The 18,040-nt window shown below is 50.7% G+C and overlaps 5 protein-coding genes across 5 annotated transcripts; 2 read left to right on the top strand and 3 right to left on the bottom strand.

Moving 5' to 3' along the window:
* Nucleotides 1-2,869: 2,869 nt before the first annotated feature.
* On the bottom strand, nucleotides 2,870-4,894 carry BKA67DRAFT_662260 (serine carboxypeptidase; the record flags this gene model as incomplete). The annotated part of the gene is made up of 1 exon (XM_046107963.1): nucleotides 2,870-4,894. One exon carries the CDS (start codon nucleotides 4,892-4,894, stop codon nucleotides 2,870-2,872), a length of 2,025 nt encoding a protein of 674 aa, XP_045953984.1.
* Nucleotides 4,895-6,150: 1,256 nt separating this feature from the next.
* Nucleotides 6,151-7,897, top strand: BKA67DRAFT_539332 (uncharacterized protein; the record flags this gene model as incomplete). Its single annotated transcript, XM_046100615.1, has 2 exons — nucleotides 6,151-7,423; nucleotides 7,476-7,897. 2 exons carry the CDS (start codon nucleotides 6,151-6,153, stop codon nucleotides 7,895-7,897), a joined length of 1,695 nt encoding a protein of 564 aa, XP_045953983.1.
* A 1,419-nt stretch (nucleotides 7,898-9,316) lies between these two features.
* BKA67DRAFT_387749 (uncharacterized protein) lies at nucleotides 9,317-10,526 on the top strand. The gene is made up of 4 exons (XM_046096595.1): nucleotides 9,317-9,794; nucleotides 9,925-10,070; nucleotides 10,185-10,313; nucleotides 10,385-10,526. Exons 1-4 carry the CDS (start codon nucleotides 9,587-9,589, stop codon nucleotides 10,403-10,405), a joined length of 504 nt encoding a protein of 167 aa, XP_045953982.1. The 5' UTR covers nucleotides 9,317-9,586; the 3' UTR covers nucleotides 10,406-10,526.
* Nucleotides 10,527-10,646: 120 nt separating this feature from the next.
* On the bottom strand, nucleotides 10,647-14,957 carry BKA67DRAFT_523834 (exocyst complex component Sec3-domain-containing protein; the record flags this gene model as incomplete). Its single annotated transcript, XM_046098513.1, has 4 exons — nucleotides 10,647-11,574; nucleotides 11,627-12,738; nucleotides 12,789-14,803; nucleotides 14,876-14,957. The coding sequence occupies 4 exons, from the start codon at nucleotides 14,955-14,957 to the stop codon at nucleotides 10,647-10,649; spliced, it is 4,137 nt and encodes a 1,378-aa protein (XP_045953981.1).
* Nucleotides 14,958-15,631: 674 nt separating this feature from the next.
* Nucleotides 15,632-17,043, bottom strand: BKA67DRAFT_577553 (uncharacterized protein). Its single transcript, XM_046103644.1, has 3 exons — nucleotides 16,745-17,043; nucleotides 16,214-16,599; nucleotides 15,632-16,152 (listed from the first exon to the last, which is right to left on the bottom strand). The coding sequence occupies exons 1-3, from the start codon at nucleotides 16,777-16,779 to the stop codon at nucleotides 15,980-15,982; spliced, it is 594 nt and encodes a 197-aa protein (XP_045953980.1). The 5' UTR covers nucleotides 16,780-17,043; the 3' UTR covers nucleotides 15,632-15,979.
* Nucleotides 17,044-18,040: the final 997 nt, after the last annotated feature.

Here is an 18,040-nt window from a genome sequence, read left to right as displayed (position 1 = left end):
GCCGAGTGAAGTAAAGTAGTGGACAGTTTGTGAAGGACGCTGGAAGTTAGACAGGACAGAATTTCGTGATCACGAGACAAGAAGGATGAAGAAGAAGACCAAGCAAGAGACTCAATGTGTGACGAAACTGGTACATAAGTAATGTCTACAAGAGCAGCGGATCGATCGAGGGGAAAGCTTGAGCTTATGAAGTCAACGCCCGCTGTTTCTACTCCACACCCCTCAAGCTGGAGGTTATTGACATTTGGGGGCCCACGATAGATGCGCGGGTTCGGCAAACGGGTTAACAAAATGACAGTCGCAAAGTTCATGCCCCCATGCCGGCCAAATGGCATTGCCATGGTAGCTCCAAAGAGGATTTTCCGGGTGTTATCGTGACGCGCGCAATGGTTTGTACCGAGGCGGGAGATTTCGGCCAGCTCGGGTCATTACCGTTATTTGGAGATTACAGATTGGTCGTGTGAGCGTCCAGCTAATGTCTATTTCCAGAGCCAATTCATATTTCAGGAGACACAATTGCTACCAAGCAGAGTCCAGCCCAATTGCCGGAAATAACACCATATTGCAAGGAAAGGACATGTTTGCTTCTGCAGCTGTGTGGTTGTCTTGGAAGATCTTCATCTTCGTCCTGGTTATGACCGCATAGAGGTCGAATACCACCCCGCCAACCCCGCTGTAGCTTGTCAAGCACGACCCGCTGGGCAGAAGTTAAGTGGGAACCATTAGGTCAGGCTAAGGTCAGTCTTGTTCAGGCACGAGTCACCGCACTTTTTCGGACAAGCTTTCTTCCATAAATAAGGACCGAGTCTAAGGGGTGGGGCCAGATCGGGCGCTCTGTTATTCCGCCATTTCAAGCTTGGTGTCCCACCGCCCCACTCGACGCGGCTCAACTCAAAAAGGTTTCGTTGAATTTTCAGTCCACGATTTTACATGCTTTACAACACACAGCTTTTGGCAATTTCAGAGCTTTCTTGAGCTCTGCTGAGCTCTCTCGACGATGCCTCGGGTCAGTAACATCTCTACCCTTCACACCCTCCCCCTACCCATTGATGACAAGTTGTAAACCGCAAACTAGAGTCTTTGACCTTTTGGAATGAAACTGTTTTTACACGTCAGTCTGAGACGAGCCATCAGCACTTTGCTTCAATTCAATTCGTTTGGCCGAGCTACGTGCTAACTGTACGGCAGAACCTAGGAATCTGAGCACCTCGCAACTAGGCCATTGCCCTAGGCAACAGGACCGGTCTTGCCCGTCACCCGGCGCCTGTCGAAGTCGGTATGTTTAGACCCATCTCCTTATACCTTCACTTTATGATGAGCAATTTTCTGTGCTTCGGCACAGCTGTGAATTACCGTCTGATTATCTCTGACGAAAAAACCCTGGCTGTTTTCTGATCCATATTACCCACACTTCTTCATTCGAGCTTTTTTGGTCAATGCAGTATGTTAACCATTACTCGTCTAGACAGGTCCTTCGTGTTGAGTATGTTCCCATCACATCATTTTCAACCTTCCCTTTTATGATGAAGCGGCACTGGGCTCCGAATTACAAACGCATGAGTCGATACGCCATCTTGTGGCAGGCCTAGAAAACCTCGCCCACTGATCCACATTATCACCGCACGATTCTATCAGGAATTGGTTTGAGCAGTAATCTAATCATGGTTGGCTGCAGACGTTGGATAAAGCACTCCAGTGCTATGTTCTTAGAATTATGAGTAAGTCAAGTCATGTCTGCCCTGAACCTCCCTTCGCGTGATGAACACTTAGATGACGAGTCTTATCTGGGTTACCAATGCAGACAACATCCTTTTATAACCATTCATGCCTATCTGACTGCGAAGTCGAATAAACATATTTGTGATTCGAATCCTTGAACAAAGGCTAACCAAGATAATTAGTCTATTGTAGAGGCTCTTGACTTTACCTCGGATGCCACAGTGCTTTGCTGTCTTCTGTTATCGTCTTCATTTCGAGGCCTTCTACAGTGTCGTAATAGGTAAGATCTTTTTTTCGCTTGCTTTTTCCTAAACACGAATGATGATCCGACTTAACCAATTGACAAGCATATGTCAGAGCTTCACGGCGCAGAAGAGAACTGTCATGTCTGACTTCCCCCCAAAAACACGATTCAGCTTGAGCTTTTCTGTTCCTGGTTTACTGACTTCGTTTTAAGCATTTGCCCACACAGTTGCGAAACATTCTTGCATTATGTACCTGCGCATTATTAGGTAAGACTTTTTTCTTCTCAACCCCCTACTGCCTTTTATAATGATGATCATATTATCACGACGGTCAACATAGCCTTCTGGGTTTTGATGATATCGCCTTTGACAAGGCATACTATTAAGAACTGAAAAAAAAAAATCCTTATCGATCCTGTTTATTGAATATGTCAATAGTCAAAGTACTAACAGGATATTCAGAGTTGCCTTAATTTACGAGAGAAGTATAATGCTGGCCACTAACGATTTGGAGACTTTCAAATCGTGAAGGGGAAAACCTTTCGGGCAGGTGCTCGGAATACCTGGTGGTATCTTCCACTTTTTCATCATGAACCACGCCTTGTTGCCTGGTCGTGAGGAAAATATATCCCCATACCAATTTCTGCTTGCTCGGTCTGAAGATGCGTCCCTACACCCTACACCCTACACCCTACACATTACACATTACACATTACAATCCATGTCACGAAATATCTCCATCGATGGAGGTAATTGGGTTGATTGGTGTATGCATGTTTTCCTAAATGTATGGTCATATGCCGGGATGCAGACTAGCGTAGAACCGATTCCAAGATGTAGCAGGGTCTGCAGATAAATGTCATCGCAAAACCCAGGGGCATCATAATGTCCTGTGTCCCACCCACTCAAAATATGATCCAAGAAACACACAGCCAGCCTAGTAGCCTCAAAGTCAGTGGTGCCCGAGCATCAACTTCGAACCCTCGTGCCAAGCTACTAGGGGTGGCAGTGGCCGTAAAGAGACCCGTGAGGACTTCGGTAGTGGTCGCTGTGCTAACTACGGTGGTGGCGCTGGGGATGCTGGTGCCGCTTTTCGTGACGAGTGCGCCATTGACGATGACGACCCCTCTCCCGTCCCCGTCTGGGTCGAGAAGTTCCTTTTCCTGCTCGTCGCTACAGCTTCCCGGTATGTTTCTCACCCAGCACGTACCCGTTGGGCTCGCCGGCAGGGCGAACGTGCTCGTCGCATTCGCCGCGCCAGTGGTGTTGTACGCCGACAGGTCAATTGGCTTCCCGTCAGACACGGACGTCCCCATGATGATCCGGGCAAAGACTTGGAATGCGGTCTCGGGCTGGTATGCGGGCACAGAGTGGCCGGCCTGGTAGATTCGCGAGAACGAGAGGTTGCCTACTTGGCGGACCACCCCGCCGATGTAGGAATCGTTGACAATGATCGGGGCGTAGCCGGTATCAGGAAAGGAAGAGTATCCTGCGTCTGAACTGGACTTCGGCGGAGACACCGGAGACGAGGCCATGCTTGCTAGAGAGAGCGAGACGGCTTCTCCGCCGCGCCAGTTGCAGATGTAGTCCCTATCTCCGTAGATCAGACCGACGCGCACACCAGCGCGCAGGAGCGAAGAGAGCTTAGGTACGAGAGACTCGCGTTCGTAATCCCCTGTCGCCGCGAAGGCAGAGATTACCCCCGTGCTGGTCTCGGTGTAGTTTGTACTCGCGCCGATGGCAGATTGGAAACCGGCGCTGTTGAGATAACCCAGATACCGCGACGGCGGAAATGAGTCGGGAAGCAGTGCCGAAATATCATAGACACTGCGGCCGGCATCCGCGTATGGCAGCATGACGTTCTCCGTGCAGAACTCGTACGCTTGTGAGCAAATATCGTTGACAGACGCCACTTTGCCGCTATTGTTTGCATCGTCGGTTTCAACAGCTGCTCGACATTGTCGAATTAGATCCTGGCATCCTCCATTAACGTAGAAACTCGCATTCGCAGCCTGAGCGCGGATGGAGTTGATTGCGACCAGCCCATATGTGTTCTTGGTCGCCATTATAGGATAGTAGGGCGCCTGGATTAGGTCATCGATGCAGCCATTGATGATGCCAAGGGATGTCAAGTGGATATCCACCGTCGAAGTGTTTGACTTGGTACCATTGACCCTCGCATCGTTCATCTCTTCCCACTTGGAAGCAAAGACCGGCCCGTACTTTCCGCCATAGCTCTCGGCAAACAGGTTCACCCCCAGTGACGTACGGTTGGGTGGATTGAACTGCGGAAAGGTGCCCAAAAACCCTTGTAGCATATGGTAAACTGCCAAAGCAGCAGTCTCTGTCGTGTTCGCCGTATGGTTGGCACTCATGGAACTGAAGGTACCGTTGAGGAAGAGATTCCCTGGTCTTGAGTTTGGGCGGGTTTCGGGAGGCACGTAGACCTTGTTCGTAAGCAGGTCCAGCGAGCCATTGGACGGGGTATCGAAAGAGAACCCGACCTGGTTTGGCTGGTCGATGAACAGCATGTTTGACGCCCTGTCCCAGCCCCATTCTCTGGCTATGGTTCTGTACTGGTCGTTCGACCCAGCGTCCACCACCTCGCATGGGCCGTTCTCGTTAAAGAAGCCGAACATGGAAGATGAGCCAGGGCCGCCGTTCAGCCATATCGTCAGGATTGACGAGGGCTCGCGCGCGCCGACGAACCAGAAGAACAGGTTCGTCGGGTAGTCGCCTGGGACGTTCACCCACCCTGTGTATTGCTCCTGGGCGTCGAATGCGGTGGTACAGGCGCCATCAGGAACTTTGTAGCTGATTGTGATATTTGGGTCGATTGGAGAAGGAACGACAGTCAAGTTTGGAGTAATATTGGGGAACTGAGCCAGTGCTCCAGTGGCGAAGAGAAGGACATGGCCGATAAGGTTCATCGTCGCCGAATGGCGGCTATCATGATGGTTAAGCCTCTGGAGTAGTTGCAATCACAAGCTCAAGTGCCGGTCCAAGAAGAGCATTGCGATCATGCATGAGACAAATCGGGTGGCATCAAATCAAGATGATGCGGGGCGTATGGGGGAGGGATAGGAAGGGAATGGCCAGGCCTCATGTAAAGGGCTGTTCCATGTCTCAGTGTTGATTGTTACTGTGGAAAGGCTCATTGCTTCAGCAGCCGTACGGATCCGTACAGCACCAGCTATCTTCTCCAAACGTTGTGGGAGTGTTACACAGTGAGCACTTGACCGCTAACAGCGCAGTTGGTTCTCGGATGTTTAGTGCCTTGCAGCCATCGACAGGGGGTCGGACCCCCTCAGGAACCCCCTAACCTGACTAGTTTCAGCGCCAAGTGTTCTGTCAAAACCAGGAACGCGTCCCAAATAACCAACTAGGTTAACTTCAACCCCCAAACACCATCGTATCTCTGATCAAATATCGATCCAGGTGACTTTGTCCCTCCATGACCAGTATTCTCACATTCCCATCCATTTTGAGCTCGAGCGACCATTCGAGATTACTGAGCCATGCTGTCTTGAGTAAGAAAGCGGTCTGAGTTTTTGTATGCCCAAAATCCTTGTTATTCATTTACAGTCTGTCTGTTTCCAAGGAGTCAGAGTTAAGAAGTACTCGAGTGGATCCGTTCCGTCCCGTCCCTCTTAGGAAAAAGAGCTGGGTTGGTAATAGCACAGCATCCTCAACTCATAGACACAACTCGAGTAGTGCATGCTCAATCTCGTTCGCTATTGTTGGACTGTATATTTTGGTATTGCTGAATCATTCGGGATGCATTTCTAAGAACATGAAACCCGTGTCATAGAGAATCCGTGCTACCAGGTAGTTGGGCGGTCTACTCGTCAAGGATTCTTGTTGGCAATGCTGGAAAGGACGGCATGATCGTTGTAGGTGTGCTCCCCCGTCAGTTGAACCCCAGTCGCGATAGTGACAAGGGTAAGGGACCGGCGTTGATAAAATTGGTATAGCGCGCTCTCTTCTCATGTGTGCTTTGGACGCCACCAGCAGAACATGCAGCTCTAGCTACGTTGATGCGTGCGGCTGAAAGCTTCGAATTGAGATGAGCAGTTTCTGCGTCTTTATCAAGGTAAATATAGAAAAGAGCTTACAATATACAGCGCGTCACAAGCTCTCTAGGCAGACGTGGCATTCGATCTTCCTGCATCTGCCAACGTGTACCATGTCCAACGGTGATGACGGCCGTTCTGCCACCGATATCATCACTTATATCGGTGTGCCCCTGGCCGTGTTAGGGGTCCTGCCAATCTTGTATAATACAGTTGCAACACTTGCTGCTCTGTCGAGAATTAAGCGCATGTTGCGACGAGCTAGGCTGACCGCACTAACACGAAGCGATATTGTCAACAAAGTTATAGAGGTAGATTTGCCGCGGTATGCCGTCACACCATGGGACCGGTTCAGTCAGAGGAATGAATACTGGCAGATCTCGCGACAGCCCAGTCAAATACCCGGAGGAAGCTGGACCACGTTTAATTGGAAGACTAACACAATCGGAATCAAGACACAGCGTATCGAGTATGCGGATCAACTGCGGCAGCCACAAGTCGAGGTCGCGTTTGATGAGTTGGTATCCTACTTGTTAGACCTAGGTGCCGTGCCGGATGCCCACAGCTGGAAAGTCCTCCGCTCAAGTGGAATGTGGACGCCTGCGGGCTGTACTCTGATGGTTTCGCCCATGGGTCACAAAGCGCTGACTATCGCGCCGCTGGATGACTCCGATGGGCATTTGTCTTTGGCAGTTAACTGGTCGTCGTCCTGGACTACCCGCGATTCCGCCTCTCTGCCCCCTTTTTGGGTACGACTACCACCACCCACGACGCTAGACGCTGATGGCCAGGCTGAAGCCTCCATCTCAGAAACTCCAGGAGACACGTCTGGAGAAGCTGAGCAGGAAGTCAAGGGCCAAGAAGAAATTCCAAAGCAGTCGTTGGATTCTGTCCAGAAGCAGGCTCAGACCAACTCGGCAGAAGTGATTGACTGCCAGGTTTCTGTTGACGGGTTGGTTACAGCATTGAGTCAAGATCTGGACACGTCAAGATCAGACTCCGGCCTCCAAAATCTGTATATCGAGCACTTGCGCCTTCGCACTGGTAATCTAGTCGGTGTATGGTTTGCAAGTGCTATCACAGCTTACGGCACAACGAATCAAACTGTGCTCTGGAACTACAAGATTCCCGACGAGCTTCTGACCTTTGCGGGCAAACACACGGTACCTTGCGGTGTACTCTCGCTGTTAGGGATCGTCGATGAATCGAATACACCCCAATGGGCCACGAGGTTCGATGGCAACTCAGATGCACATGAATTATTTGTCAGGCGGCAGCAAGAGCAGAGACTTGCCATCGCAGCAGAGAACAAAATGTCCCCTGAGCAGCGACAGACCGCGATAGGAAACCGGATGCAAACGGAGATGTACCAACGAATGCAAGACAGTGAGTCATCAAGCCTCTCTAAGCCTCGAGCTGGTCCTAACGGTGTCGATAGTGCGCGACAAATTGCGTCTAGACCGCCAACGTCTAGAACAACATGAACTAGAGGCCCTTCAAAGTCCTAAATGGGACGCCAAGCTAGTTGCTGAGCATAATCTGAAATGGTTGAAAAACAAACAGCTCGTCGCCGAGTCCACTACATTGAAGGATGCCGTAGGAATGGTGTTGCATCGTATGATACTCGATGGGCATTTCACTTCCTCAATATGCAACATGTTAGACTTATGGAAGGGCTGGGCTGACAACGCTGGCATGAGGAAGTCAGATCTCTATGCACTCAAGGATGACCAAGTAACTTTTGCACAGGCTAGTCTTCTGGTGGCCATGATCAAAGACACAACAACTGCGCATGAAGGCAGTCTGGCCGTGGACCTTCAAGACTGTGTGAAAATGTGGAGAACCGTAAGACTAGGATAGACGTGAGTTTTTGGCGTATCCGATAATTGATCAAACGAGGTCGCCTTTTCTGAAATATTCGTTCACGTATGCTAGTACAGAGCTGTGTTGTGCATATATACGCCAAATGGAATACTTACAGTTTGGATGTTTACAAATGTGGAAGCCTATTTCAAGTGAACACTCTAGCACCTTGAAACAGCTGCCTTCTTCTTACACAGAAAAACTGCTCGCAAATTATTCTCGACGGCTTTCGAGGTATCTGGTTCAGTTATCAACCACATTAAGGTCAACCCAGCAACTGACACGACGGCTGTGGTTGTGTCGCCACCATGGTTTCTTTAACTTATAGATCTTGAACAAGGGCATTGAAGTACACGTCTGCTTTCGGTACTTTGCACTCAACGCAGTACTTGAGAACCACAAAACAGTCGTCACCACAAAATACCTAGGAAGTGCGACCTATTGAGCAAACGTATCGTCAACGTAATTACCGTTTCTACAGGTGCAAAAATCGGTGGTGAGATGCAGGAAGCTCAAGAAAACTTCGGATCAGCCTTGTTCAGCAGAATACCAATGCGGAAGAATTTTCAACAGTTTCGCAGCCACTAAAACCAAATAATAATTATCTGCTACAGGTTCAAAGATGGAGAACGTCGAAACGCCGTTCCTCATAACGATCATAGTTTGCCACCTAGTGGAACGAGTATAACATTGATTAACCTAAAGTACATGTGCCCCATCGAAAAGAAGCAGGACATTACTCGCTGTCATGCAGGGGATGTAGAGTTTGCCATATTCTTGACAATTGACGCCCTAGCGAGATGTTTGAGCACAAGTTTCGCATGCACAGTAAACCTTGGTGTTAGACTTGACTGCGAACAACATTAACAACTAGGGAAATTCTCTTCCAAAGGACTAGTCTTCGCCTGATACGCAGACCGGCAAACGATTCATGTGCTTAATGACGCAGAATACAGGAATTGTATATTTACGTCATTCCACAGACAGCGCACCCTGTTTTGTGACTTATAAGCAGGGGCTCTGCCTAATATGAGGTCACATCTATGTTGGCACTCACCGTCCAGGTTAAGTTGAATGAGTATGCCTGAGTATACGTGCCTTGATTTGCATCCGCTTGTGAACAAAGCCAGCGTTGCTTATGTTGACGCTCGAGACCGTAACAAGAGCGAAGCGTTCAGATTTTTCAGTGGTCCGCTTCCATCCATTGCAATGTGACATGTACCAATACCATCGTCTTATTTCCAACTTTTTGTCCCAAGCTACACATCATAGTAAACGAATAAGTCAATGCGTATGTAGTTCATGGCCAGCATCCGTGGTCAATTGCCGATGGCCGGTAATCTGGGGTAAAATGCGGAGTGAGTGGGACCTCGCATCACTATTATAGCGGGCATCAACTGAACAGTATAGTCTGACCTTCCCGATAGGTCGACGACGCGGAAGCTGCTGAGCCACAGTGAATATACCTAATTTGAATCCAACTACTAATATAACTCCAACGTTCTTCCGGTTATCGTTGCTGATCCAACTTTTATTTGAAATCGTAGACCGCAGACGCTATTTCTACAAACCTTTTAGCTAACCTAGTGATTTGCATTGGTGTGGTGCAACCACAGGCCCAAAACTCCTCCGAAGGTTGACACGTACCCAAACAAAGCCGTTCGTTTTCAAAGTAGGCTCATCAAGATGCTTTTCTCAACCCTCCTCCCGCTCTTCCTCTCCACTACGTTCCCCCTGCCCTCAGGGGCCGCGACACCCGTTCCACCGGGGCTCACCCACCTTTTCACAGCCAACGTGAGCATTGAGCCAGCCATCGACATCGGCGTCGGGCCGTACGGGCAGCGGGAGGCCATACCCATCATCGGGGGAACGTTCTCAGGGCCCAGGATTAACGGTACGGAGTTTTATTTTATTTCTTTTCACAATTCTTTTTGCTTTCTGTTATTTTTGTAAATATGAACAAATGACTCGGTTGCGGCGCCATCCTCTTTGGCGTAGATCCCCGTGTGCTGACCTCTTCCAAGGCACGATCCTCAACCTCGGGGCCGACTGGGGCTGGACGGACACGCACGACCCCAGCGGCGCTTCGACGTTCCACCCGGACACGCGGTACCAGCTGCGGACGTCGGACGGGGCGAACATCTTCATCCAGACCGAGGGGCCGGCACAGGTACCTATCTTTCTTTCTCTTCTTCTTCCTCTTCTCCTACCGTTTTCCCACCAAAGTAAGCATGTCTGGAGGGAGGCAAGTTCGATGACTAAACTGAGAGTTCGGCGTAATTAGACCGATGGCAAGATTCATCTGAGGGAGAAGTTCGAGACCGGTAGTGCCAAGTACTACTGGCTGAACAACGTGGTGGCCGTTGGGATCCTGACGGCAGGGAACGGCTATGTGGTCATTGATACATGGCAGGTAAGCCACAGGGAGAAAAGAAAAGAACATAATTCTTAGACAACGGAACCGAGCTAACACGTTTATTGTAGATCAATTCACCGGCGGCCTAAACGGATGGGAAAAGATAGCCCAGTCAAAACCCGGCCACTGATTTGGCTTTATAAGTTGCAAATATTCGTGAAGCTGTCAGGCAATCGGTATTAATTGCGAGTAAATGTGCTTAGCAGCCGAGAAACATTTCAAGTTATTGCGGAATACCAAAACACATGCAAATCGTATCATTCATTCCTCCTTTACCATGATATACACACCACGTCCCCTAATAATTGACATCTGCGCTGTACTTCCCATCTATTTTCCGCCGGCAAAGGCGCTCTTGACCTCACCTCTCGGCCATTCATACGAAACATCGCCGCCGTATACTGTGGACGTAATCGTCGAGATCCTGACCTCGACCTCGCCGTAAAATCTCTCACACCCATTGAGAACCCGGTTGACCAGCGCCCTTCCGCTCGTGTTGCCAGGGTTTTCATCATCGCCAAAGTGTTTCTCAACTCTTTTCCTCAACGCCTCGACACCCTTTCGTGCGTCACGGCCATCGTAGCCCGACAACACCTTGTTGAACGTTCCTTTGGAGTTGGATGGCTGTGCTGCGATCGTGCTTGGTGACTTCCCGGAAGCGAGCTGTGCTTCGATGTTCTCCAGATATTCCAAAAGTTTACCGAGAGGTCGGCGCATGACAGCATTGAGGTATAGGTTCATGTGTTCATTCATCTCGCCATTGGCGGCATTTTTCCAGTCCTCGAGAATTTCTAAACCGTGTGTGTCGACCTCTTCAAGGAAGTGGTTCATATTCTCAATCAGAAGAATATGATAGTTGAGCGCCTCTTTATCCTCTGGATCAGCACCGGAATTGGTAAGGGTTGCTGGATTTTCGCGAGCGATGATCTTGAGCGACTCAAACATTGATTTGATTATACGGTCGTATTCCCGGTCGATGGACCGGCGAGCAGAGCTGCTGTATTCGGCTGTAGCCATCATATTCTCGATGGCAGCGGAGAACTGTGGAAACACGCGTATAAACGAGATGACGCCCTTCCGCTTCTTAATTTTGACCTTGGTTTCCTCGATGGCGCGAATTTGTTCATCCACGAATTTGGTAAAACGCGATTCCAGACTGTTGTGGAGTTTCTGCAGAATATTGTTTAGGAAATCTTGATTGGACTGGGTTATGTCTGAGTGTTTGCGTTCGAGGACTGCTAGGACACCGACGCCTTGTCTGAACATGTGTTAGTAATTTGCTCGGAATACCAAAGGAAAGGCCGACTTACAAAGGATCCTGCGACAGAACCCAGTCCACGGTCTGTTGCAACTCCGCCTCCAAAAACGCAAAGATGACTTCCATTGCCCGCGTTACCCTTCTGGCAAGGTCTCGGTCGGGTTCCATGAGTCTGCGTCGCCTGAGATCACCAGGACGACGTTCTCGCGGCTTAGCAGCAGCGACTGCATCAGGGAAGTCGGCAGTCTCCAAGGTGGTAGCATGGAAGAAGTCGATGATAAAATTTTGTTCCATCTCCACCAAGGGCAACAAATCATCAGCGATACCAGCGAAAATCTCGTAGGGAACTACACGATCGCCCTTCTCCACGTTACCCCTGTCTGGTAGGGGCGATCTTATGTTCCTCGCTAGTGTCTGACTTCGCTTCATCGTGATTGTTTTTGCCCTCGCCATGGTACTTTCTTGCTGTTTTTCGACCTGGGCTGTGAACAGCAAGTCCGCCTCTTCGCCAGTCGGTTTCCTGGCATTGCGCTTCCACGCGGTAAGCACTTCTCTGAATTCAGACCTGTATACTGGGAGATTTTTATCCTGGTAGACTTGAAGGAACGTGTTCCAGCCAGTTAGATCGAGGTCGCGAGCATATACCATGAGCGCATTGTAACGCCATAGAAGCTCGCGACCTACATCATGATGCTTGGGATCGACCTTCTTCGAAAGAGCTCCATCGAGACTCTTCTTGACTTCGCGTGCTGCTTGATCAAACTGTTGTTCCATGAACATCCTATATCGTTGAATGAACTGCGCACTGCTTGAGAGATACATTTCCTTCTTTTCCTGCACAATGCGCATTTTACCGTAATCAGCGTTGAACCCGGTTTGTTGATCGCCAAGGCCGATATCTTCACTCTTGCTCGGCTCCATTCCATCCATGGTCGGGTCAATCTTGGTCATGGCTTTGTACAAAGTGACAAGTGTGGACTCGATGTCTTCCAATCCTGACAAGGAGTCAAGGGGAGCGACTTCAAGAGGGCGCAGATCTTCACGCTGTATGGCGCATGTATCAAGGAGAGACTCCAGCTCTTTCCTCAGAAGCTTTTGGTTCGCAGCTTGAACTTGCAGACCTTGGCCTTGTGCTTCGATGTAGGCAATATCTTCGGACAAAGTCTGGAATAGATTAGCAAGGTGGGGTTTTAGAGACAATATGTAAAACTTACTCCCAACTCAACGCTATAAAGTGTTAGGAGATTGTCGAGTTCGTCGCATTCACTGATGGCAAGGTCAAGACCTCGCTTGATAGCATCAATTCTTTCGTCCTCGTCCTCAAACCTCACAACCCAATCTCCGGCTTGGGCTTTGTTGAGCTGGCGGTCCACGTCCATCCTCATCTCTTCGAAGTTACGGCTGCGCATCTGCTCGCCAGGGATCCAGCCGAAGTGGTCGAGCAGTTTCGTAAACTCGGCCGTCTGACCAGCGAGTATGCTCGTATCGATGCCGAGAGTAGTCAGGTATCTAGCGTCATTGCCTGTAAGAATCAGTTCGTCAGGCTTCTTGATGATGGACTCGGCGACTGTGCTCTTTTCCGACACCGATGGCTGAAGACTGCTAGGCCGGCTCGAGTTAGGAACCGTGATCTTGACCTCGGGTACGTTGGAGTTTCTCTTAGGAGATCTGGGCGGCTCGGGGGTTGGGGCTTTAGGAGGTTCCGGCGGGGGCTGTTCCACCTTGGGAATTGGCCGGGGCGGTGCGGGTACAACTTCAGTCATGGCTTCCGGCCCATCGCTGTTAGATCGCGTCAGTTCCCGTAATCTTTCGCCTGCGCCTCCCGGGCGCGGCTTGAAAGCGGCTGCGGCTGAAGCGGCCTTCCACAAAGTACCCGCCAGGTCAGTGGACTTTTTGGCCTTGATCATGGGGCCTAGACCTGGTTTTTCTTCGGTGTCGAGGGGCGGTGCCTGAGGCACTGTCGGGGTTTCCAACGGCGCTGGCGTTGCAGCGGCACTGATAATGGGAGTAGCCACAGGTGATGGCGCCGCCACTGTAGGCTCAGGAGTCCCGAGGGGAGACTCTTCTTCGTTGAGCGCAGTGGCAAGAGATACACTCTGAAGACTTTCGGGCTTCTGCGGAGCTGACAACTTCCGGGGTGACATCCTCTCTGCATTCCTCGGCGGGGGTTGTGTTGGCAGTGGCTGCGTCGGAGGTGGCTGCGGGTCTTTTCTGAAACCTGGACTCATCAAAGGCGCTGGCACCAGATCGTTGTCCACGGAAGCATTTTGTGGTCTGGCAGGGTCCATGGGCGGTCGCCTCCTGTCAGGCAGATCTACCGGAGAATTTGGTTGTTGGGAAGGAGGTGGTTGCTGCTGTGGTTGAAGAGGTGGAGGTGGCGTCGCTGTCACATCACGGTCTCCAAACCTTCCGTAAGTGGCTGGGCCATTCATGCCGCCCCTAGATCTCGGCGGTATACTGTTCGCATCGTCGCTCTTCCTGGTTGCTATCGAGTCTTGACTTGGATTGTTGGCAGCTAAGCGTCGAAGGGCGGGGGGTTGGCTCGGGTCTCTACCAGATGCCAAACTAGAGGCTGGCGACGCGGGCTTCCCATTTGGTGGTGCCAGATTCCTGGCTGGCGATGCCGGAGGTCTAGGAGGGGGCTGATATGCCTGTATAGGGGTTTTCGACATGGAGTTGTCGCTCTGGCCTGACGCGAGCCCTGGACGCTCAGGGCGTTCGGGGCGTTCTGTGCGCTGTGAGGCTGCTTCAGCAGGAGGTGTCCTTCCCGGGGGAGGTCGACGCGAGCCAAGCACTTGGTCCAATTCGCGAGGATCGAAGCCAATCAGCTCGGGAAGTCTACCGCCCGTGTATTTGCTATATATCTTGACCAAGCTGGCAATGAAGAACTTCTTCTCCTTGTCGGCCTGGCACTGCCAGAAGTATGGCTTTCCGATGTGGATTGTGAAGCCCGTGTCTCGCGCATATTGCCGCCTCCGCGGGTCGACAGTGCTGGAGGTGAAGGACTCGATGCCAGTCAGGTCGTTGAGATCCCATGTTTTTCCGATGGAGAAGGTCCCGTTCACGTTCTCCTTGGACTTGTGCATACGCACACGGCCGGATTTGCGGACCGCTACAATGATGACTCGGGGCTTTTCGGTCTGAGGGGTGACGGCTTCGGGCGGAGGTGGCTGGGATGGGTAGGAGCTATATTCCAGGATCCTAATGTGGGTGATATATGTCTCGAGCACTGCAGAGGAGAGAGAGGGGGGGCGTGGTCAGCTCTGTGGGCGGTTGAATGAGTTTGCAGTGATCGGCTTACATGAACCATCTGTGTCCTTCTTGTTGAAGCAGCTCTCGACAATGCGCCGTTTCTCTTCCTCGAACCTCTCAGCGCGGCTCATCTCGCGACCGGGGCCGGCGCCTCCATTCTGGCGCGGGCCATCCATGCTGTCAAAGTTGGGTGATATAATAGAGGGTTACGTGCAATGGGCGACTATCGCGAATCCCTTCTGGCCATGTGGCATCTCGACGTCACTACTCCGCTGGGAGCTCGAAAGCTTGGGCGCAAGGCAAGCTATCACTGCTATGTATGTTGTCTACGTGTTCGGGACGGCTGGTCAATTGCGCAGCCTGGCTGGTTCGGAAGATGGGCCCGTATCGTGTACGCAAGGTCAGGCGCTTCGCTTCTGAGACTGAGAAATATACCGGCAAGGCCCCGAATGCTCGTTGCTTTGGGTTGGGTGTCGTGACTTTTGGCATTCAAGTGCCGTTTCCAAGTTTCCTCTCTCTTCGCGGGCTACAACATGCACGCACGTCCTCAAGCATTAGCATGAGCATGAACATGAGCATGAGCATTAGCATGGGCATTAGCATGGGCACGGGCATGCATCAGCGCTTGACCCCTGTAAATGGCGGAGTCGAGCCTAACCGGAGACCCCCCTGCCCGCTGGGAGCTGGAAACCGGAAACGGGCACGCACCAGACACGTTCCCTGGCGACGGAAGATGTGCTGCTGAGCTGCAGCTGCCAGCAGTTGCCTCAGTATCTCTCCTCGCATCTACGTTTGCAAGCTCCCACACGACTCCCATCTACTTTTAGCAGTTATCAGGTACGCATGCAGCATATTCCCTGTGACCATTGGGTCTGTCGGTATCGATTCAATGGCCATTTTCGTCATTCAGAGTCGTTTTAAAGAAGAACTTGTATTCAACTAGAATGCTATTCGTCCAATGATGCGCATGATAACATCAATCCTCCTCGCCTGAGTAGAGTGTCATGATCACCACAGATAAACACTGAACTACGGATAGTCTAGTCTGCACAGTTAAGTTAATGAGAGTTCCTGGCAAAGGCCATCTCCCCACCTGCGGAAAGCCGCCACCTTGACAGCAACTCAACGTTTCCACATCCTGCAGAGGCCGAGCTCAGGATGTTGCCGTAGGTAGAGGATCCGTGGGACAAGGACTCTCAACCGTTGTGAACGGAAACCCCGTGTGACAGTCGTAGCACGGGGCCGTTGTCGGGCATGGCTGGACCTCGGTCGTCGTGACCACGCCAACACCAACCGTGGGGCACCCGCAGGGAAAAGTAACAAACTCTGCCGAATTGCTTAGCCACATCACTCACCTTCGCTTGCACTCGGGGGGTCGAGGGCTTACTATCGATAATGCAAAACCCGCCACAGGATATGGAGCAACCCTCACTGGGATACGCCGACACCGTTACCGTCGGCGTGCAGTCCGTCCGGGGCTCGGTCGGTGTCGAGTCGCAGACCGAGGACGAAGTTGCCGACACGTATTGCGTACCAGCGCAGCGGAATGATGGGCAGCTGCCGTCGCATGGGTAGGTCGTCGAGACTGTTGGCACAGGCGCCGAGCAGTCGCATGGATTCGAGATCGTCGATATCTCAAGACATGCAGGATAATTACATGTACTACATAGCGCCTTGGAAGTCACCGTAGGACAATGAGTGTCCACAGGCGGCAGGGTAGAAGATGTGCTAGACGTGGTCTTGCATTTAGCTGCAGCATACTGGAGAACGCAGCTATGATCCGTAAAAAGTCAGCCTCTGAACTCGTCAATTTCATGGAGTAGGTCCCAGAAGAAACAGGCCATGTATCAAGAGACTCTTTGTGGAAGGCTTGAGTAGTCGACGCTCACAGGCATTCTTTTGATGTGAAAGAGCTCACCAAAAAAGAGTATAACCTAGGAGTGTTCGCAACATCGTTGCAGGACGGGTCTGTGGCTGCAGATGGGTAATGCTGCTGATGAGTGACGAAATACAATGTGCGAAATGCTCGGACGACACTGCGAAACTGAATGCATGGTGACATTTCACTAATTATACTTACTGGCTGTTTGACCAGCCTCGGATACATGACATGTCACCGAACGAGTCTTATGCCAAGAAAACGAAGCTTTTTAGACGTTCAAGACCAGTTCGTGTTCAGTTGAACCAAAAGTCTTGGCCATAACTCTCATTATGTCTATAGTATGTCACGTTGCACCCCCCAGAGACTCATGGCGTTTCTTTCCGTAGGCGTTCCGGCACAAAAAAGGATTCAAAAGAGGCGGGATTGGAGCGCCACCTCGTCGTATCAGCTTTTCAGCTTATGCAGTGTCGCCAGACTCCAAATTCGGCTCGGGTAGCCATCCCGGTCCACGAGCGTCCACCACCGGAATACAGGCCCCGGGGCCTGAATTGAGTCCATTTAAGATTCTACACTTAGGCAGACTAGGGAGCGTGTGAAATCACTCGTCGGTTTGACATAGAAACCGGCCTGCGACCTTCAACGTACGGCATGCTCTGACTCAGCATCACCACAGTACAAGAATACGAAATATCCCTCCAACGACTGTCGCACGAAAATTTGACGTGTCGGTGCTGCAGTAGTAACAGTAAGTAATGATGCTGGCTATGTATTGCTGCAGCCACGATCAGTATTACGCAACGCCGATTAATTGTTCAAAATTTCGGTGCCCGAGAGACATTTCCGACATCTGAAAATAATGGCGTGGAAAGTAGCGTATACATTATGGCTATGTAGCCGATATGATACCTGATCATGCTTGGTATATGGGAGCCCACATGAATCTACGCACTCAAGACCATTGACAGTAAAAGCAGTGTTGAACGAATTCGGTTGGAATTTGTGCCACTTTTGAGGCTTTTAGTTTGTTTTCTATCAACAGCGGACGGATGGTTTTGGTCTAGGGCCAGGGTGCTACGGGACCTTGTCATTCCGTGTTTAAAGACAGTGGTAACCATTTCTCATATGTTTCTTGGAGACCCTCTCAAGAAACTGCAAGTGCCCTGAGTGCTTGATTGCGCCGGGTGAGAGTTTCAACTTTCTTATTTTTATTTTTGTTTTTACTTTTACTTTTATTTCACTAATTTTGCTAATATGTACGGTTCATCGTCTAGTTTCCGGCGCAAGTTGTTCCTCTGAACAACTCCGATAGTATGAGGCCGATCACTATGCCCT

The sequence above is a fragment of the Truncatella angustata genome (genome assembly GCF_020726525.1).
Source record: "Truncatella angustata strain MPI-SDFR-AT-0073 chromosome Unknown BKA67scaffold_8, whole genome shotgun sequence".
Classification (NCBI taxonomy): domain Eukaryota; kingdom Fungi; phylum Ascomycota; class Sordariomycetes; order Amphisphaeriales; family Sporocadaceae; genus Truncatella; species Truncatella angustata.
The sequence above is the reverse complement of the archived record's forward strand: the minus strand, read 5'-3'. Positions and strand labels throughout refer to the sequence as shown.